Source organism: Lichenostomus cassidix, chromosome 1, assembly GCF_008360975.1.
Source record: "Lichenostomus cassidix isolate B80296 chromosome 1, HeHo_3.0, whole genome shotgun sequence".
Taxonomy (NCBI): Eukaryota; Metazoa; Chordata; class Aves; order Passeriformes; family Meliphagidae; genus Lichenostomus; species Lichenostomus cassidix.
Genome location: NC_139479.1, coordinates 21,298,834 through 21,318,969, shown reverse-complemented (window position 1 = coordinate 21,318,969; position 20,136 = coordinate 21,298,834). Strand labels below are relative to the sequence as shown.

Below are 20,136 nucleotides of genomic sequence, written 5' to 3'. Positions count from 1 at the left end.
ATCATATCTCTGTACCAAAACTGGTAATAGTAAGCAAAGTTCAACATTTAACAAGAATTTATCCTCAGATCACAGCAAATGCCTCATACAGAAAGTCAAGAAGTATTTTCTTACTCTAATTTCACCATTAAAATTCTTTTCTATGCAAAAGAGTTTACTCTGCTGCTTTAATTGAAGCCATAAAAAAGTCCTTTCAGCTCCATTCTGTATCTAATGCTGTCATTCATGTGATTGTTTTGTTCTTACATCACAGTCAGAGAGTAAATTTAGTCCATGAGAGTTCTGCTGCTCTCAGTTATTAGCAGTAATCAATACTGCCTTGTCTTACATGCATAATTGACAATTTCCTGGTGCTCTTTTATACCAGATTACATATGTTATTCTTTACAAATAACAGCTCTTTCATCAAGCAACTAATGTTTCCTCTGAGGAAAGCAAGGATTGACTCAGGAACTCCACCTTCTCTACTGCAGCAATTGGCAGCCCAAGCAGCATGACCACATTAGCCAGTCCAGCCCAGCCAGTGTGGAAGTCGGGACTACCCAGAATGAAAACATCTCTTGCTGCCTTGAATTGTCACTCAGGACATGGAAAGATCTGGGAACATTGTGAAAAGCGGGGAGTCACAGAAATTGCATAGGAGACCAAATATAAAAATATCTAAGAAACAACAGGTTTTGGTTTTCTGATACTCAAATTATTATTTATGCAAGAGGTCTCATATTACTAAATACCAGAGAAAGCCAGCACAGGGGCATGGAGAAGTCACATTCCTCTGTTCTCATCAATTTCATCCGTTTATATATACAAATTAAGAAATGGTGATTCCAGAGAACCAAGTCAAAAGCAAGTTCTAACTTGTATTATGAAAACCTTTTGATTATTTTCTTTTACGTCTTTCTTTTTATACACAGTGGTAGTAGTGTTTTGCTCACAGAATTTAGCTTTTGTAGTGCACTCAAGAGCTGCTGGCAGTAAAGAAATTATACTGTCCACACAGCCTGACTTCCTCTTTTTTGGGTGCACTGCTCTTGTTCAATAGGAAAAGAAAAAAAACAAAAAAAGCTTAAAGATGCAATAGTTTCCAAGTATATAAAACTGGAACATAAATCTGCCAAGTCACATGGCTGCTAATATACTAATTACTCCAATACACTAATTAATGGCAATGTACATTCTTAAAACAAGGACTTTCTTCTGGAGTTTATCCTGCTAGTTCTGAAGCTAAATTTAGACCTACTGTTGTGAACAAAAAAGATCATTACCAACTTCATATGCTCTGTGGTTTAAACAGAAAATAATTAGAGAGGAGGAGTATATATATATTGAAGAGTTCATTAAAAAAGGACAGAATAAAATTGAATTATAGAAAAGCCTTCATGAAAATGCCCTACAACTTGAATGCTGCTCTGCAGGCTTTGAGGACGTTAGTCTGCTAATTTAAAAGCTTTAAATCTATTTATTGTTCATTAATATCCTATGCTGATAACTCTGAAGACAGAAATAATCTATTGATGTACAGGATGGGTACAGGAAAAGAACATAAGTTTGATTTTACTGAGTCAGATCAATGAGTGGAGTTTCTTTCTTATAGTGAAGGTATTCACAACAGTAAAATGACACTTGCAGTTTATTTCTAAATAGTTATTTCCAGTTTCTTACATGCCTGTGTTTGAAGAAATGGAGATAAAAGAAAGAAATAAACAAAAAACTACTAAGCTGATTAACTAAATTACCTATTTTACAAAGGCCTAAGTGTTCTTTAGCAGTCCAGTGGAATCTCAAGGGCACAGGCTGATACTGAAACCTCCAGTAAATGCAGTGCTGTAATTGTGTAACAGGTAAGTAGGCAATTAGAAGTGATAATGAAAAACCTTGATAAGTCTTTTCTATTTTTTCCCTTTTTTTTTTTTTAAACAGGAACATTCATTCTGGTTTGTTAGTAAAGAAAGGGATGAATAGGTGGCTATTGATGTGCAACAGATAGACAGACAGCCATTGTGTTCAAGAAAGACCAGCAGTACAATTTTCCAAAAATCCAATCAGAAATGCTGGAAAAGAAGCCAATGAATTAAGGAAAAAAAGAAGAATACAAGACAGCAAATAAGACAATGGTTCTCAAAACTCCAGGAGCTGCTAATGTTTCTATAACAAAGTTCATATGATGCTTTAATGAAGGAAAATAAGCAAACAAAAAAATGGTTTTGGTACATCCTGCGTAACACTGCAATAGAAGAAGAATGAGAATGAAAAATTCATGAGAGAATATGCAAGATGCTTAAAACTGCAGAACATGAGAAGTTTCTAATTACCACGACAATAAATGGTCATTAATAACTGCAAAATTGATACATTTGAATGAAAATGGCAATAGACTCCCTTGAATCTATTTTTTACTGTGAGGGTGACAGAGCACTGGAACAGGACTCCCGGAGGCTGTGAAGTCTCCTTCTCTGGAGATACTCAAAACCCACCTGGAGACAGCCCCGTGCAACCTGCTCTAGGTGAGCCTGCTTTAGCAGGGGAGTTGGACTAGAAGATTTTTAGAGGTCCTTTCCAATCTCAAACCTTCTGTGATTCTGTGAACTACTTAAGATTTCATGAATTTAAGCAGTTATGATCTTCTCTGAGATGGAAATTCAGCTCTTGAAAAGGATCAGGTTGTACCTTCCATTAAAACATGGATCTAAGATTACTAAAGAATGCACTAGATAAGAAGAAATTAGACAAACAGGTACTATTTATTTGTATGTATATGTGTATATATATATCGAAATACATATGTGTGTGTGTGTGTGTGTATAGCCTTGGGATATATTAGATACTGAGTGTTTCCTTATGCAAAAGCCCATTTCAACTGTTCATGAAACAAACACATTTAACTTGAGACAAAAAGCATTTCTACTGATTGCAGTATATTTAAACTTTCTAAGTATGACAAAATTCTTTACAAGTCAATGTTGTCCTATCATACAGCTGACTTCAAAACTAATCACTGTGCACATAAAACCCTAAGAAAGTACCTCAACCTAATCATCGTATAGATTATGATTTTTCTGGATAAAATGAATACACTCATAGCTAAACAAAGGACTGCTCTTTGTCTACACTAAAAGATGAAATAAAAACTATCAAATATGCCAACTAAGACCTGTGAATATAAGTCCAAAAGGGAAAAAAATAAAAAAGTTAAGGATTGAGTCAGAAAAGTACCTTATTTGCAGAGAAAAAAAAGGAGATAGATACAGTTAAGGGAGCATAGCTAAGAAATAGTGAAGATGCTGCACTATTCAGGAAAAAAAAAGTGGAACAGGTCATAATGAAATGTCTGTATCCTATCACAACTGTTTTTATTCACTTGTCCTCTGGTATCTGTACTGTTATTCCTGGGAAAATGTAGGCTTTCTTTAGCAGCTTAGATCTACTTTGCCACGGTCCAGTCTCACCAGAGAGGATTAATGATGCTCTCTGTGTACTCTTTGTTCTGCTAGGAATTAAGGCCAGGCTTCCCCGCGATGGTGAAAATTGCTTTTTTTGCAGTGACTGCTGCTTCCTCCGCTAGCAACCTTGTCTAGCAAATCAGCCCTGCTTAGTGAGGTCCAAACTAGTGAAATGTATCATCATGACCATTTGCTACCTGTTAGCATTTCCCCACTTAGCCAGAGCTTTGGATTGCTCCCCAAAGCAGCTTTCTCCATCATTAAACTCAAGTATTTAACTTGGGCACACTGCGTGACTTGGCTGCCATCAGATATTCCTATAATGGATGTTCTGACAGCAGTTTGCACAAGATTCCACTTACTGTCTGCTGGCCTTAAGAAAACAAATACAGTGCTAATATATCTAAAAGAGCTTAAAACTCCCCCCATCAGGGCTCCTGTGCTCAACAGAAGATTTCGTTTAGGTGGACAATTGTGAAGTCTATCATCTTCCTTAAAATGCTTTCCTCCAAGCTGAAGTACTGACAGCCCTTTTTGGAGAATAAAGGAACACTTTATTTTTCTCTACTAATTTCTTTGGTCAGTGACTTTATCTAAGAAATGTAACATTTCAGCAAAAATGTATAGTTTGTCCTTATCTCTCTTACCTGACAGCTTATCTATGCTACCTTACTGTGTAGTAGAGTACTGAAGTGTAATGCAAATTATCTGTGTATACAGGTAATTTTGCAGGCAATATCAATCAAATATGAACATAATTTTCAAAGCAATTATCAGGCAAATAGGATAGTGTGTTTTAATTGTTCATGAAAAATTCCCAAGAGTGTACATAATTTCTGGGCTACAAGCAAGCCAACACATTTTTGGAAAACAGTATGTAATGCTCTTAAAACTATCTGTTTTAAGATAAAAGACAACGATCTGTTTTAAGACAAAATTCAGGAATTTTCATAGGCTATATTTGAATGGCATTAAGCCTGCAGGAGTATGCCATGCTTTGTGTTGCCAAAAACAGTGTTAATAAATGCAGGTCTAAAATTTCCACAAAGAACATAGTAAATAATGGATACAACCTACCTGTGATTTCCAAATTACTAAAATCATATTATTGATTAAAAATAATCCCAGAAATTCTTCTCATTTGCCTATCAGTATGTCACATGGAGGTGGTGCTCAATATGACCAATATGTTGTTTTATGGTCATGAACATACAAGGGTGCTAGCCCTTGCTGCTTCATCCTGTTTCACCTGAAGTTCACATTGTCTTCAGATATGGCTAGCATAAAATTACCGATTACATATCCATATGTCATCTTGATTACTGAAGCTGACATGTGCTTAAATTCTCAGGGTGTGAATCATTACCATTGCAGCATATTAGATAAACTGGCTGTTCATAGTGTGTGTACCTTAGACTCACAATAAACTTGGATAAAATGCAGTACCTTAAGCATCCTCCAATAATGTTATTCTACATCTAGGTTAAAAGCCAGGGCATTTATAATAGACTAAGAAAGTGCACAGTCAACTCATGTATCTATCTCTTACCCTGCAATAGTCCAATTGTGTTCCAATTTTTTTCAATCCTTCTAAGGTCTGGGGAAGATGGAGAAATGCACTTGTCAGTACCAAGGGAACACATTCTCCAAGGAAGGACTGTGGAATCAAGTCAAGGTTACAGACAAGGTTACAACTAACTGATCAGAGGAATAAAGCCAGGGAATGCACAACCAAATGCTGTATTAAAGTAATGGGAACCAGGGGAAGGTGGGATATTTTTAATAACCACCTCCCAGGTTATGTAAAAACCCACTATTTTCTAGTTCAACACAAAGTAAGTGTGTTGCATGCAAAATGCAATGTCTTTAAAGAATTAAACTCCGAAAAAAAAACCAGTTGGCTGCTCCCTCAAGGATGATTTAGCAGCCACACGAAAATTAAAATAGTCATAATGGGTTAGGGTCTTTGATTATACAAACTTAGCTGATTGAAAAGGACACTGTGCATAAAGAATGCATCTGGCGTTCCCAAAGTGCTGGACCCAGTGTAAAAGTACATACCCCATTAGGTCCATTCTCAGAAGGGGGCTTATAGGTCATGGAATGTTATTCATTTCAGAATTGTCTACAAGGGTTATGCCAACTAGATCACAGCCATTTGGCAGATCTGTTAGAGCAAGCACATTACATTGTACTCAGGAGTAATTTCTTTATTAGTTGGGAGATAATGAAGAAAATTAAAGGACTCACAGAAACATTCCAAGCCATTTGTTGCATCTGCAAAAAGCATACTTTCTTCCAAAATCCACTTCTGACTTCTTGCTTTCAGTAAACTTTATGAAAGAAACTATGCATCACATATTAGTAACCTTTTCTTCATTCCTCAGTTATTTAGCTGATACCTTCTGAGTTTAAACACATTACAGCAAAAGCTTATATGCCTTACCCAGCCACAAAGTTTTCCTCATCTTTCAGTATTTAAATGCCTTGGGATCTTCTTCTGGCATAAGTCCTATTTTCTGTGTGTCTTTTAGGTCTCGGAAAAAATCTACCTGCTGTCTCACTTCTGACTACTCTGTGAAGATTGAGACTAAAGAATTAAATGCAAACTTTGACAGCAAGGCTTCAATCTTCTATCACAAAACAAGTCAGATCAATTTCTAGATGTCCTAGTTTTAAATCTCTTTATCCAATTCTTTAAATTCACCATGGTACAACAGATCCCAAATTAGAGAAGCCCTTTAGACCTTCCAGAGTTTTGCTTGGAGGTTACAATACAATGCAATGATATGCAAAGTGCTGCCAGTAAATGGATCACCAAGGGGAGTAAGACAGATCTTAGGAAAAACTATGCACACAGAAAAAAAAGAATACAGTATTTTAGGTTGTAAGTATATGGGAAGTAACTTGAGCTTTTTGTCACCCAGAGACATTTCCTTCTTGAAGTTGTTTCTAACCCTAATCAGAGAAAAAAACTATGATACTTATTTTCTAAATGGATAACCAAGGCAAAAAGACAACAGATGATTGATCTCATATCTCTCTCTGTTAGACCTCAGATTGCCTCAGTGGCAGTGTATCTAAGCAATACAGTGGCTTTGGTAGTTTATTAAAAAAAAAAAATCCCAGGCAATTTTATTTCACATCTCTGTATTAAACAAAAAACCTGTAACAAATCTGTACAAGAAATGGAGAAATTGGTAGGTAAAGTGGTAGGTACTTGTAGTTCCAATTAATGCTTACAAAAGAAACAGAAAAGTCACAAAAGAGAGTAAAAAAAAGTTACTTCAGCTAAAATAATACTTTTGCTTAGTGCATAATGAAGAAAAAACATGCTTAAACTAGCTCCACTTATAATGCAGAAATAACTGTTTTATAATCTGGTCTAAGGAACTTATAGTATCTGTCTTATTTCTGTTGAGGCAAAGTAGGAAAAAGATGACAGAAGGAAAAAAAAAAGGTAATATAGAAAATCAAATCTAAAAGCTATATATTAGAATTTGATAGAATTTAGTTAATAACCCCAACACTAAGCCATTCTGATTTACTCTCTAAGGTATGCAAAACAACCAGGCTAAAGTAGCCTGTATTTAGAAGTTTTATACAGTATTATGAAGCAACAAATCCAGAAGTAGCACTCAAAAATGGAATAAACTATTAACTCCATGATATTTTAAAAATCTGATACATGCTGGTACTTTCTAAACTTATAATTACTTACTAAATTCTCCATTTATTTAAGAATAATAAAAAATTAACAAGCATTACAGGCCATATTTTCCAAGGTACTAAAACCTGAAAATTATTGCTTGAACTAAAGCAGGACAAGCATTACATGATGGAAATCTTTCATGGCCTTCCTAGATGCTCAGGCATTTTTACACAAAACTGTATCCACTTAAAGAACTGATGCTTTACAATACCCTCAAAAGTCATTATTTTACCCTCCCCCTTGATTCTTGCAATATCCCATATACTTTCTGGGCATATTTATACAAAGGAGTGTGGGGTGAGCACTTCATGATGACAACTAAAATTCAAGGAAGAACTGTTCAGCTAAAAATGAAAACAACAGCAAACAACAATTAAATTAAAGCAAACCCTAACTTAACACAGCAGGGTGCATTAGGATCCTCATGTAGTATCCTACAGCCCAAATGCAGCTTGGCAAGCATAGCTGAGTGGCCCACTGAAGGAGTCCAGAACAGAAGGACTAACATGAAAGAGAATCAGGCTTTCTCTCTTTGCCTGGTCCTTTTACACCCACTGCATAGCTAATATATATTAGCCAATATATATACATAGCTACCCTTCCTGAAATTTTTTAGGAGTCAAAGCTGATGTTTTCTCACCTATTGCTGCTTCTTGTGTGTGACTTTGGTGAAAAAACAGATAAGGAAGAATATGTGGATATTTTTGAAAATGGAAACCGAGTTTACACTTACTTCATAGCATTACTTTGTACAGTGAGCAAAGGTACTAATTTATAAAATGATAGTGGCCAAAGTAGGTAACAAGAAGTGATTACAAGGAATAGTGAACTTAGATAGAGAAGAAATAAAGCTTAAACATTCCCTCCAGAGTTTATTGAGAAAATGGACATGGATAAGAATAAAAATTTACCTATTTAATCCATCTATTACAGTTCAGTTCCGGAAATAACATTGAAGGCATTATGGAAAACCCTTTGAGAATGAAAATAAAGAATACACTGTACAGTATGACTTTTAGAAACCTACCCCATTCTTTAAGTTCACATTAGTGCATTTATTTATATTCAGTAATTTCTTCTATCTGTTTTCACTAAAATATTCCCACTGAGAGATTGTCATACTGAGCTGCTCCTTTTGTATAATGTCTGCATCATTTTCTTTGACTAAGGTATACTTTCAGGTAATTGTTAGTGACAAAGCATAGCAGTAAATTCATAGGGATGGTTTTATGCATCATCACGGTAACCATCTGATTTGATCCAACTCCCAAGGACCCACCCTAGACCTCAGCTGCAACTCAGCCTATTGCAGATAATCTCTAAAGGCAGAACTAGGTCTATAGGTAGATGAGAAAAGCACCTCAAATCCTTAAGACCATAAAAATAACAATCTTTTTGAATCAGATACTTTATGAATCAGAAAGCAAGGTACTTTGGAGGGGAAGCCCTCCAGCATTTGTGTAATTTGGCACTTTGTATGAGTTAATGAGTTAATATACCTTAGTTATATTATCAATTCCAACAAAGTGATAGGGAAAACTTAAATAATGCTTTATGTGAGAATGCAACTTCAAAATGCTTAACATTTTTGTCTCAGTGAAATAAGAGGAGGCAGAATACATTTGGCATTTTACATGATTGAGCGTTATAACTATAAAACAGAAGATGGAAAGACAATTGCATTAATTGAAAAAAATATCTGCTTTTCTTTATATTTTGGTTATGAAATGGAAGGACAGAATCAGTAATTTTTTAAATAGAAATGTTTATACTAACTCACCACAACCGAACAGATCGAATTTGTTACTTTGGAATCCATTCTGCCATTGACTGCCTTGTAAGTATTATTCATTTAAAAACTGGTGAATTACCAGTATCACCTAAACATTCATTATTTTGCAATAAAAGGTTAGTTTCATGTAAATCTGTCAGTTTGTGCACATTTTGCTTGGAAAAGTTCTATCCTTTATATAAATTCACCAGTCCACAACACCAGAATAAACACGGGCAACTTTACTAACTTTCAGCTTGAGAAAGGTGGAATTAGACCCATTCCTACCTGTTTAAAGAGCAAAAACCAGCACCAATTTGAATGCTTTACTACACCATTCACCAGCATTATTTGTGTTTCTTCCAGTGATGCCCAGAAACAGAAAAAAAATGAGTTTGCTGGAAACTTGTGCTCCCTCTGCTGTCTGAATCAAGCATGAAAAGCCAGCAAAAGCACTACCATGGGGGCAGTATTACAAATGTAGAATGATTTTTTTAATTTCCTGGCCATCCTAAAAATACTACATAAAAGATAATTTGCTTCTAATTTATTTGCAAGAGGATGAAATGTATATATTTGGATTGGGTTTTCATTTGCCCTACTGCATATTTAATAAAACAATGTATCCATGATTTTCAGCTATGATGGCTTGTAAACATTACCAGTGACTAATTGAATAGTCATTTGAATCTGCACAAAGCAATTTCCCTCCATTAAATTAAATATGTCACACCCTGTCAATGAAAAATCTATTTAACATCAACCCAGCAATTATAAATGTTTTGGAACAAGGCACCAGAAATTCTATTTGTAACTAAAATTCCCTATATATAGTGTAGGAATTTGGCTTAGCATCACAAGTAAATTTATTCTTCACTAAAAGTTTGCCTACAGCAAGAACTGTAAAAGAAAAATTTTCTTTTATTATAACATTTCTGTAATGGATTTTTAACACATCAGTACCAGATAGCTACAAGCATTAGTTCATTTTCATGGTTCCATAATAGTTATTTCTTATTGTTTGTCTCTCTGGGTCCCAGGAGCAAGGTCCAGATTAAAAAAAGCCTTAAACCCCAAGAATATAAATTTATCCATATTCCTTCAGATGATAATATCACAAACACAAATGAAATTCACTATCATTAACTTTCTTTTTTTCCTTTTTTTCCTTTGTTCTATTTGGATAACAACTAATACATTCAACTAATACTATCCCAAAATGTAAGCATATGTAATTGATTATATGCTATTCTGAAAATTTTATCTGGAATCATATGCAAGAAGTACGGAATAAAGGCCAGAAATATTATTTCCCTCTAAAAAGGATGACAAATGAAAGTACTGCACAAAAAGCTTTCATGTTCAGAAGAAATTTTTGTCTTTATTTCATTTACCCACAATTTAGTCAGAAGTCCTGAGGAGAAAATCATGAGCATTTGCTTTATTTCAAATATGTCTTAATTTACTTTGCCAATATCTAAACATTTATAGAAGAGAATTGTAAATTTTCCCAGTTGACAAACTACCTATGACTATCACACTGATGGGGTTACAATTCTTTGAAATATTTTCACAGATGTGACTGATTTATGAGCCCTGTGATTTAGCTGAGCTATTCAGCATTTGTCAGTTTTGTCTAAACCTGCAATCAATGTGCAAATTAAAGGAAACTGAACCAAATTTGAATGAAAAGATACAAACAGCTTTCAAAACTTTCAGACCGATGCAAAAAATACCTGAAGGCAGACCAATGAGATCACAAAGCCTTTACAGGATATCAAAGCTAACACAAATGGTATGGCCAAGACCCTGACGGGATCCGACTGCACATATTCCACACTGTTCGCTGCTCAGAAGCCTGGCAAGGACCCACTGCACTGCTCTAGGACAGAGGCACTGCCTCCGTGTTAGCAGGTGTCACACTGATTTGTGCTTTGACAGAAAGCAAGAAGACACACAGGGAAAAGCCTCAGCATACAAAGACATGTTCTGCAGGAGTGAGGAGGAAAGCTCCATTTAAAAGCAAAACAAAGTAACAAAACCCCCGAGCAAAACAGAAAAGAAACCCCAGGCAAACACACGGGAAAAAATCCAAACCAAAACAAAAAGCATCCTGAATAGACAAGTGGGAGTCAGTGGGCAAAATGAAGTAAAATCTGATCTGTCTCATGATCCACATGACTAAAGACTCTTTCTTTTGTGTCACTAAGCCAAATGGCACAGCCTCTACAATTCTGAAGGCACTGTTCTTTAACTAAAAGGATGATAATATTAATTTGCCTTTGCAGAAGAAACATTAATTCATCATGCTTTAAAGAACACCCCCCCACACACATTCTAGCAGGTTTTTCAATATGAGATAATGATGAGACTTTAGGAAACCGTGCCAAAAATCCTGTTGGGATTAACTAAAGTCATATGAATGCTGAGTCTTCTTGCTAGGCTTCACTGCGTATCAGTTCCTGAGAAGGCCATTCGGATGCAATCCTGTAAAGTGCCTGTGGAATGGGCAGCTCCTGGAGGAAAGGACAGCATTTTGAAATTAGCAACTAAATCTGAATTTATCTCTAAGGATTTAAGAACTTTATTTCATCTAGATTAGAGTCCTCTTCTTTGGTGTCAGAAGGTATTTGCGACTGTTAAAAGCAAGAATGTAAAATAAGGGCCTGGATTACCCACAGCTTTATCCTGGTAGGCAGAGAATAGCCAGACATATGCCTTCTTCTTTCTCACAGATGCTGCAATATTTCTGGATTAGGAGGAGGGGATATATTGGACCCTAACAGTGAAAGAATTGGCTTGAGGCACTCTGACACAATAGGGAGTTTATCTTTCACAATGGAGAGCAATTTTCTCTCTGATGATCAAACGTATATGTTTATGTTCAACTGTTACTATACAGTAATTCCAACATTGTCATTTCATATTGTAATTGTTATATATTATCAATTCTTCTCACTCTGAAATGCAATACAATAATTTTACAAAAGCATATGCCTTATTTGGTGTAATTTTATATATTTTTATAAGCTTAAATGCATTTAAATAATTATTTTTTTTTTCAAAGTAGAGAAAAAATTGACTGAATCAATGGGTGTTAAAAATAAACCAGTCATCGACAAATCCTATGACAATATTGAAACTGAAAACAAAGTTTTGTTATATTCTTGGTCTTTTTATAGACAAACATTATTTGCAATATTTAAACATTACCATCTATAAAAGTCCAAAATACATTTTAAAACACTTTTAGAAGTAAATAAATGTATTTAATTAGCTTTTAAAAATACTTCAGAAAACAGAAATAAAACTCTATGCTCCTATACCAATTACAGAAATTGTAATTGACTTTTAAAAATATGTAGTGAAGATTTTGAGGAAGAATAAAAAATGTAAACATACAGACAAGAGATTCTTAATTCCTTAAAGCTATATACATAAATTATCTTTGTTTTAATTTCTTAAGTAGCTACTTAAATTTACAAAAGAAATGAAGAGATAACAGGACAATTACAATTCTAAGATTATCTGAAAAATGTCAGCCATGTATCTACTGAAACTTAAAACTATGTATAGTTTAGAAGAATATATTGTATAGAAAACTGAGGTTTTTTTGAAATGACAAGATACTATTATCACCTACTAATAATTCAATAAAAATAATGTTGTAGAACATTGCACCTATCTTGCTCACAATGACACTATTTTTATGTATGGCCCCTATTTCCCATATTAAAAAAGAGGCCATTGATTGTCTTACTTTTTTATTCTATGCCATCAAAAAGTTGCAATGAAGAGACTAATCTTTACCCTTACTTTTTCTTTGCCTCAAAGAAAAAGAAAATACCCCAAGTTATGTTTTATTAGAATAATATAGATAAAAATACTTTTTCCAAGTTAAAGACATTGCAATTCAACAGCAATGACAAGAAGGCTGAAAACACTCAATTATATAGTAAGCAGACATTTGACATTTCATAATATGCAAAAGTGACACAGTGTAAGCTCGTCGTCTTGATCAGCTTGGCTCAAATTTTTCATTTTGTTACTTCTTTGTCAAATAGACAAAGAGTCAAGACCTGCAGGTGTATTTCCTTCATGTCACTGCCCGGAGAAGGAACACTGTTGATCTCTTTGCTGTTGCGTAAGACTTTTTTCTTCAAGGTAATCCACAGTCAAATATACCATTAATCCTGGGCAATTGTCTCAATTCCCATAATCTAATGAAAAATTATAACCTACCCATTCAGCCTTAATAAGTGCCATGGTCTCCCACTTTTATTGTCACTTCAGCTGTATTTACTCTGAAGTAAATGAAACAAGAACTCACAAAGAAGAAACAAGAGCAAATGTCTGAAGATGCTAAACACTTCATTAGTTAATCTGCAACAGATACATAGTGGATAAGGAGCTCCACACTTGTGTAGAATATACCCTCTATCCATATGCCAAAATAAGTAAAGTATATATGCTGACTATTGATCAAGCAAGGACAACAAAAAGTCACTGTTTTTATCTTCTCTTTTGATCTGAACATAGCAGGTTTTACACAAACATAAAAAGATTTGTTCTTGTTGCGTTTTGTTCTTTGTTGTTTTGCTGTGTTGATTTTTTTTAATCTTGCTTTGCTATTAATACAATTTTGTAGTTTCTTATGGAAGAGATATAAAATAAGGGTCTTTTCTGGTTTTTTTAATGTTATTTTTTTTTCCCCAGTTATGATAGGAGTTAGCAATCTCCTTCAGAATCCACAGCTTCAAATGATAAAGGCCAGGGATTAAGCACAGCCGATTAACAGTCTGTGTCCTCTTCAATCTAGCATTTCCACTGCAGATAAACCCATATTCAGACTGAAGTTATAATAAACAGACTGTCCTCAATATCATTTCCCTAGATGACCTCCTCAAAACTGACATTCAAGTATTCTTGTGGAAAATTACAGTTTATAGAAACAGAAAAAGCAGCCTAGACAATATACACCCACACAAATAATCCTGGAGATCAAGCCAAATATTTAGAAAGCAACTGGATAAAATTATAGTTTCACTCCAAATATTTTATTTGCTTCAGTTCTGAGTAAATTATTATTACTATAGCTTTGACATGTAAAATAAAAGGATTTTCCTAGATTTTATCTTTATTGTTTGTACTGTGTATCTTTAAAATAACTGCATTATTATTTATACTTATGACCAGAAAAAAAAAAATCTCAGTGGATCACAGTGGTTGCAATTCCTTCCCTTCCAAAGCCAAAAGAAAACAAACAGTGAAATTCTACAGCTACCTTCAATACTCTGAAATAGAAATGTTACTGTAGGGAAAGTGCCACAAAAAAACATTTGTCCAGTGAAAAACAGCAAAAGAATAAAAATCTACCTGAACAGAATTGCAGAAATATTCTGCTAGGTATGTGTATTGACTTCTATCATAAATAATATTTTCACCTAAAATGAAAAAAGAAAGCCCCTAAAAATGAAGACACATTTTGCTTTGTAAGAACATTTTAACATGGGAAATTCTGACATGATTCTGCTATTTGACATCTGAAATCCAGAATCTTACGGGTCTAAAGAAAGGCTGCGATTAATACAGACATAAACTGTGTAACAGGTCATTTTAATTTCTTAGCCTAGAAGTTCAAGCTATTTTAAGGAACTATAGATTTATATGATATTTAATTCCACTGTGCTTCTTCAGACAAAAGCAGTAACATTTCAAATTATTTTATTATAACTAACTAAACTTATCTACCGAGTTAAAGGGTCTGTATTCTACTCTTATTTCAATTAGTTTATACTGGAAGGATCCCAGTGAACTGATTTTGAAATCAGATGGAATCATATGTTCATGTATTCGTCAATCCTTTATAAAGTACATGATCAAAATTTGGTTCCCTTTCACACAAATGACAAGAAACAGGTCATGCTATACAGTGAAAAAGAACTGCAACAAAACAAAACAAAACAAGGGAAAATGCCCCTAAAATTGAGCTTCATTTTGATTAGTTATTCACTAGAATTGATTTAAAGTAAGCACTGCATATGAGTGTGGTCAATTCATTAGTTGTACATCTATTCGTCTCACCAAAGCTAAAAAACGGTGGATAAAAAATGAGTCAGAGTAAGTTTCATAATCAGAACATTTATTAGGTTTGGATGATTCCAGCCACCTTTTCTTCTAGATATCAAAGTTTCAAAGCTCTTTTAAATCAATCTGTACTTGAGAAAGAATTGAAAATGTGACTAACTCAAAATCACTCACTCTGAGCTATTGCTTCAAAAATTAATTTCATGGCTGTCTACGTAACAATGCAGCTTATTTTTCCCAACTAGGACTCATATAATGAAGTGTAACGTGTTTAATCAGATTGTATGGACTACAATTTAAGACTATTTATGTTTAGAATTATTTGGAGAAATGCTAACTTAGGACATGTGATTTGTAGGTCATTTCCCCTTAAGCATCTTTATGGTCAGAAGACTGCATATTTTCCACACCAAAAAAAAGCTACTGAGTTTTATTAACTAGTGATAAGATACACAGCACACAATTAAAACATCATGTACTTAATTTATTTGTTCTTAAGCTTCCTGTTCCCCAATGGAACCTATGCTTGTCATACTGTACAGGAGCAATCTTACCTTCAGCTCATCACTAACACCAGACTTTGTCTTCTCATTATTCAGCAATGTATTCTTTTATGCATGTGTTTATATTTTCAACAGGAGATACAAAAGAAAACAGATACTGATTTTAGATTTTCTTTGAATACATGTAAATGGTAAGAGGAGCAAACCATGCTTTTTTGCAGAAGTAAGTGGACAAAAAAAGTCTACAGAAGGTAAAATTAAATTTATCTATCCTTTCTATTTTTAATCGCACAGCAAATGTCATTAGCTATTATAGCAAGGTGAGTGTTATAGGTTGCTAGTCATTCAGCCTATGATACTTCATATTTTTCATTTGCTATCAAATATTCTTTTCCTAGATATTCACATATATTTTTCCATGTCTAATTTCCTGTATCCCCTAATTAGTGAATGAAACTTCTTATTCTTAGATTGGAGGAATGTATGCATTTATTAAGACTGGACTCTGAAATAAGACAGAGTTAGCAGAGCCGACATTCCATCAATAAGAACAAATAAAATCTTAACCCGGAATGCTTTCTCAGGGCAAGTTTACCCCAGTGACTAAAGAAAGATGAAGGATAAAATCCAGAACATAAACAAATTTGGGGAAAAATTATCTATCTCATTGTCCAAGGAGTAAGAAGGAGCGCAATGAGATTGGAAGAAGGAAAGAACTGAGTTGAAAAGACCTTCTCCTTCGTCTATACACAGGGGCACACACACACACACACACACACACACTCACACAGGCATACAAAGTTCCCATAAACACAGCTTTCCTTTCACAGCACTTTTCCTTTAAGCAGCTTGGTAGTATTTACGTTTGTAAAGCTCCCAGTATTCCCCAAACCTTACCCCTTTATTTTTTAGCTTTCAAGTTTTTTGCTTCAGCTGATGAGAACTGGAAAAGAAGGTGGTATGTTTATTGCTGGCAAACAGCTTGGAAATTCTGAGTAAAGAAGCCAATCAAGGCAGAAGGATTATAATAATCAAAGTACAAAATTTGCATATTTAGAGTATGGTTACTGAGAAATAACAATGCCTTGGTTGTGTAAATCAAACCCTCAGCAAAAGTGAAGGGATTTGCATATCTGGGAGAAATCTGCCATGTTATGCATCAGTAACTGCATTCTAATTAGCAGAAAGAACTAGCTTTTAGTGGAATATTAAATATAAGTGCCAGTAGTATTTTTATTTCCTTGTGATTCATAATAGACTCAGCTCATTTGGGGCCTGATGAAAACAGGTCTTCTTGCCTGTAGGAAGTAATACTATTCAGAACAACCAAAGATATATTCATCATGCCACACAGCTACAATTTTTAAGATTGAGATCATGTAAATGTTCAGAGTTCTGTGTAACCAATTGTGTTCATCCTTTTTATCTATAGAAAATGGCTTAAAGTAACCCTTTTGAGAAAGTATTCCAAAAAACAGATTAAAGTTTAAAGCCACCTGTTCAGCTCAGCATAAATAATCACCTTTACTTCATTCTAAATTTAGTGCTTGCAGAAAATAAGTTGCAGAAGTTTCACAGATAAAAATCCTAAAAAAACCTCTGCTGACTAAATTGCTATAACAATTTTCTATTATCTATTAAAATCAAGCAGAGATAATAGTAGGCTCAGAATTTTTATAAGAAAGTAAAGAAAAAAATTAGGGAAATTCTCCTTTAAAAATTAGTATGTAATGGTATATTTATACCATTCATGCATGGAAAAATAACTGTGTTACTTCCTCTTTCCTCTCTTGTGAATGATTCTCACTGTATTTAAGATGTAAACTAAAGGCTGGCTGACACACTCTGGGCACTGCTTGCAATCAAACTGCAGGCTGGTGTTGCACTGAAACATGAGAGAATCCATGCAAGCACATTCAATCTACAAAGTATTTCTTATAATGCATATTCAGAGGCATTATCCATTCCAACAGATAAAACACGGAAGAAACTCAGTAAGATGCTTTGAAGACCTGGACTACTCATGTGTAACTGGTGAGTGCATAGCAGTGCAGGTCTAATGGTACTTACCATCCTCTGTTGGCACATAGATATTCAAATACAGACAGTCTTCATTTTGATCTTGAACGTATGTCACCACAGTATCCAGATTGGCTGTAAACCAGACTGGCAGCATATCGTTGAGCAGTGACCTCTCATCCAGGTACTGCGGGCAGACAGCGGCAAACTGCGTGGCATTGCGAACACCCGTCCACGATGATGGTGGCTCCGGGGGCTGAAATCGCCTTTCTCCAGTCGGAGGAGAAGCATAAGGAACACCCAGGTACTGCTCCACTGGACCAAGGATCTCATTAGGCAAAGGTGTTCTTAAACCACGTATTTTGCCATAATTTGTAGTAACAACTGGGTATTGTGCTTGGCCATCAATGAGAGTAAATCTTATAGCAAGTGCAGTTATCCACAGGAGGAAGTTAGAATTCAACATGACACACACTGGTGTGAAGATCAAAGGCAGCCATAGGAGTCCCATTGGTTTCGACATTATTTAAATCAACATCAGCAGGGCTCTCTTTTCCACAGCCAGGAGAAAATTAATCAGTCAAGGAAAATGCAAACTAATAAAAACGTAGTCAAAAGGAGATGAAGTGAGGGAAAACGTAACCTTATTCAGGCAACAGAAAAACAAAAGCTGATGTGTGGTAGGTGCCTCAGCTGACTGGCTGTAGACAAATCCCAATGTCAGAAGAAACAAGGGAGTGTTTGCCCCTAAGGCCCATCCCAGACTTTAGTGTTGAATTAATCCTGGCAACGCACAGCACTTCCCAGCAAGTACAGTGGTGAGAGATCCGCAGTTACTCCACTGCCCCAATGAAATAGCTCCTTTCAGTGAAGTCCAGCCCACTCAGTCAGCCTGCAGCCAAGAGAAAACAAGCAATTCAAATCAACAGACAAACTCATGTTGGCATAAACCTAAAATTAAAAAAAAAAATAAAGAAACCAAAAATTATATTTGCACACTACTTCCATGCCAAGGATCACAAATGTTTTGTGAACTTTAGACATCATGATTAGCTATTGTGTTTCCAAAGGCATGAAGGGTAAGAGAGCCATAAGGTAACTGAAGTCACAAGCTTGTCAGAGGTTATACCACAGAACATACATTTCTGCCTCTGTTTTTGCTTCCAAACCAAACCACAGCCCAAATACTTCTGCTTTCAGAAAGGGTATCACATTTAAGTGCTAGCTTGAGGATATTTTCTGCCCTAAATAAACAGAATCTTCTTTTTAAGCCTATTTACACTCCCACAGGAACCATTCATTACTTTTGTTTCCTGTAGTGGATAATCTCTTTCGCTATGATATGACAACTACAGAGTATTTTTCATAGATATTACTTATTTTCTCTAGGACAGCCTAATTTACCTTAATCTAATTCAGAAATTCCAGTTAGTGTAATAAATAATTAGTTTGAATCAAGTATGAGAACAGTTAGCCAAAATTAGATACAAATTTATTGGTTTTCATATCTTTGTTCTATGTCTGGCAAACAGAACAATGGAAAACGAAAAGAAAAAAAAAAAACATGATACAATCTCTTAAGTCAGCTTTTGGCCTACATAGGGTTACAATTATGTAACATTATCGGTTTGCATTCTTCTACTTTTATTTTTAGATGGAAGGCAGTGCATAAAATAATTCTGTTAATTTTTAACTAAATACAAGTCATTTGCATGTATATGCTAACCATTACAAGTGTATAAACAAACACACATCCACACTCTTCTGCCCAAAGAAATTAAGGGCTTCCTTTTTACCAATTATTAAACTGAAAACCACAGACAACAATTCCACAGGTAAAAAATCCCTTTTTATAGGATACCTTATATTTGGTAGGATGAACGCACATTTATATATCAAACATATATATGTGGACTAGCAGGTCCTGTTTTCAGTTAGTACTCAGACAAGGAAAATAATTGGAAAGATTTTATTCTCTCAAAACTCCTGGAATTCTTCAATTACTTTATTTTAGCACTCTTACCACAAAACTGTTGAAACACCTGAACACCAGGGGCCAGAAAGATACCAGGTACATGTTACTTGTGATGGATCAAAATTTCTACTGACATTTTCTCCAGGACTTGCAATTTGAGAGCCATTTCTGAAGGATAAATCATTAACAGCTCTAATTTTCATGTCCCCAGTGGCATCCCCAGCACCCTCCGTCCCTATCTGAGTTATGCTGCAGGAAGCCCCATGCCCAGAGTGGATCTTGGCCTGACTGTGTCCCCAGGTAGACCTTGGACCTGACTTCTCTCTCTGCCTGGCCTTGTGGTGGCAGGGTCCCGTCCCTGATCTCAGCCCACCCTCACTGGGGGGCTTTAGGAGTTCAGAGTCTTGCCCTGCCAGCTCTGCAGTGCCCACAGCTCCTGGGTCATCCTCCCCCATGGGCAGCACCACTTCAGCTGCTCCCTGGCACTCAGAGTGCTCAGCCAGTTACGGGTCACCTGAAATTCCTCCTCAAGTATCTCTTTCTCTTCTGATTTCTGCTACCATCTTTAACAACAGAAGTCAGCAGCAGGTGACTGATCTTGAGTAGCATTCCTCTTGCTCTGTCCCATC

At 35.3% G+C, this 20,136-nt stretch overlaps 1 protein-coding gene across 8 annotated transcripts in view; it reads right to left on the bottom strand.

Annotated features, from left to right (window-relative positions):
* NLGN4X (neuroligin 4 X-linked) overlaps positions 1-20,136 on the bottom strand; it is a 161,559-nt gene that overhangs the window by 92,795 nt on the left and 48,628 nt on the right. For all 8 annotated transcript variants that reach the window (XM_085052670.1, XM_085052660.1, XM_085052710.1 and 5 more), the window contains one exon: positions 17,584-18,424. In XM_085052670.1, the coding sequence (XP_084908796.1) occupies positions 17,584-18,055 (472 nt within the window). In that variant the 5' untranslated portion in view covers positions 18,056-18,424. The remainder of the gene's footprint in view (positions 1-17,583; positions 18,425-20,136) is intronic.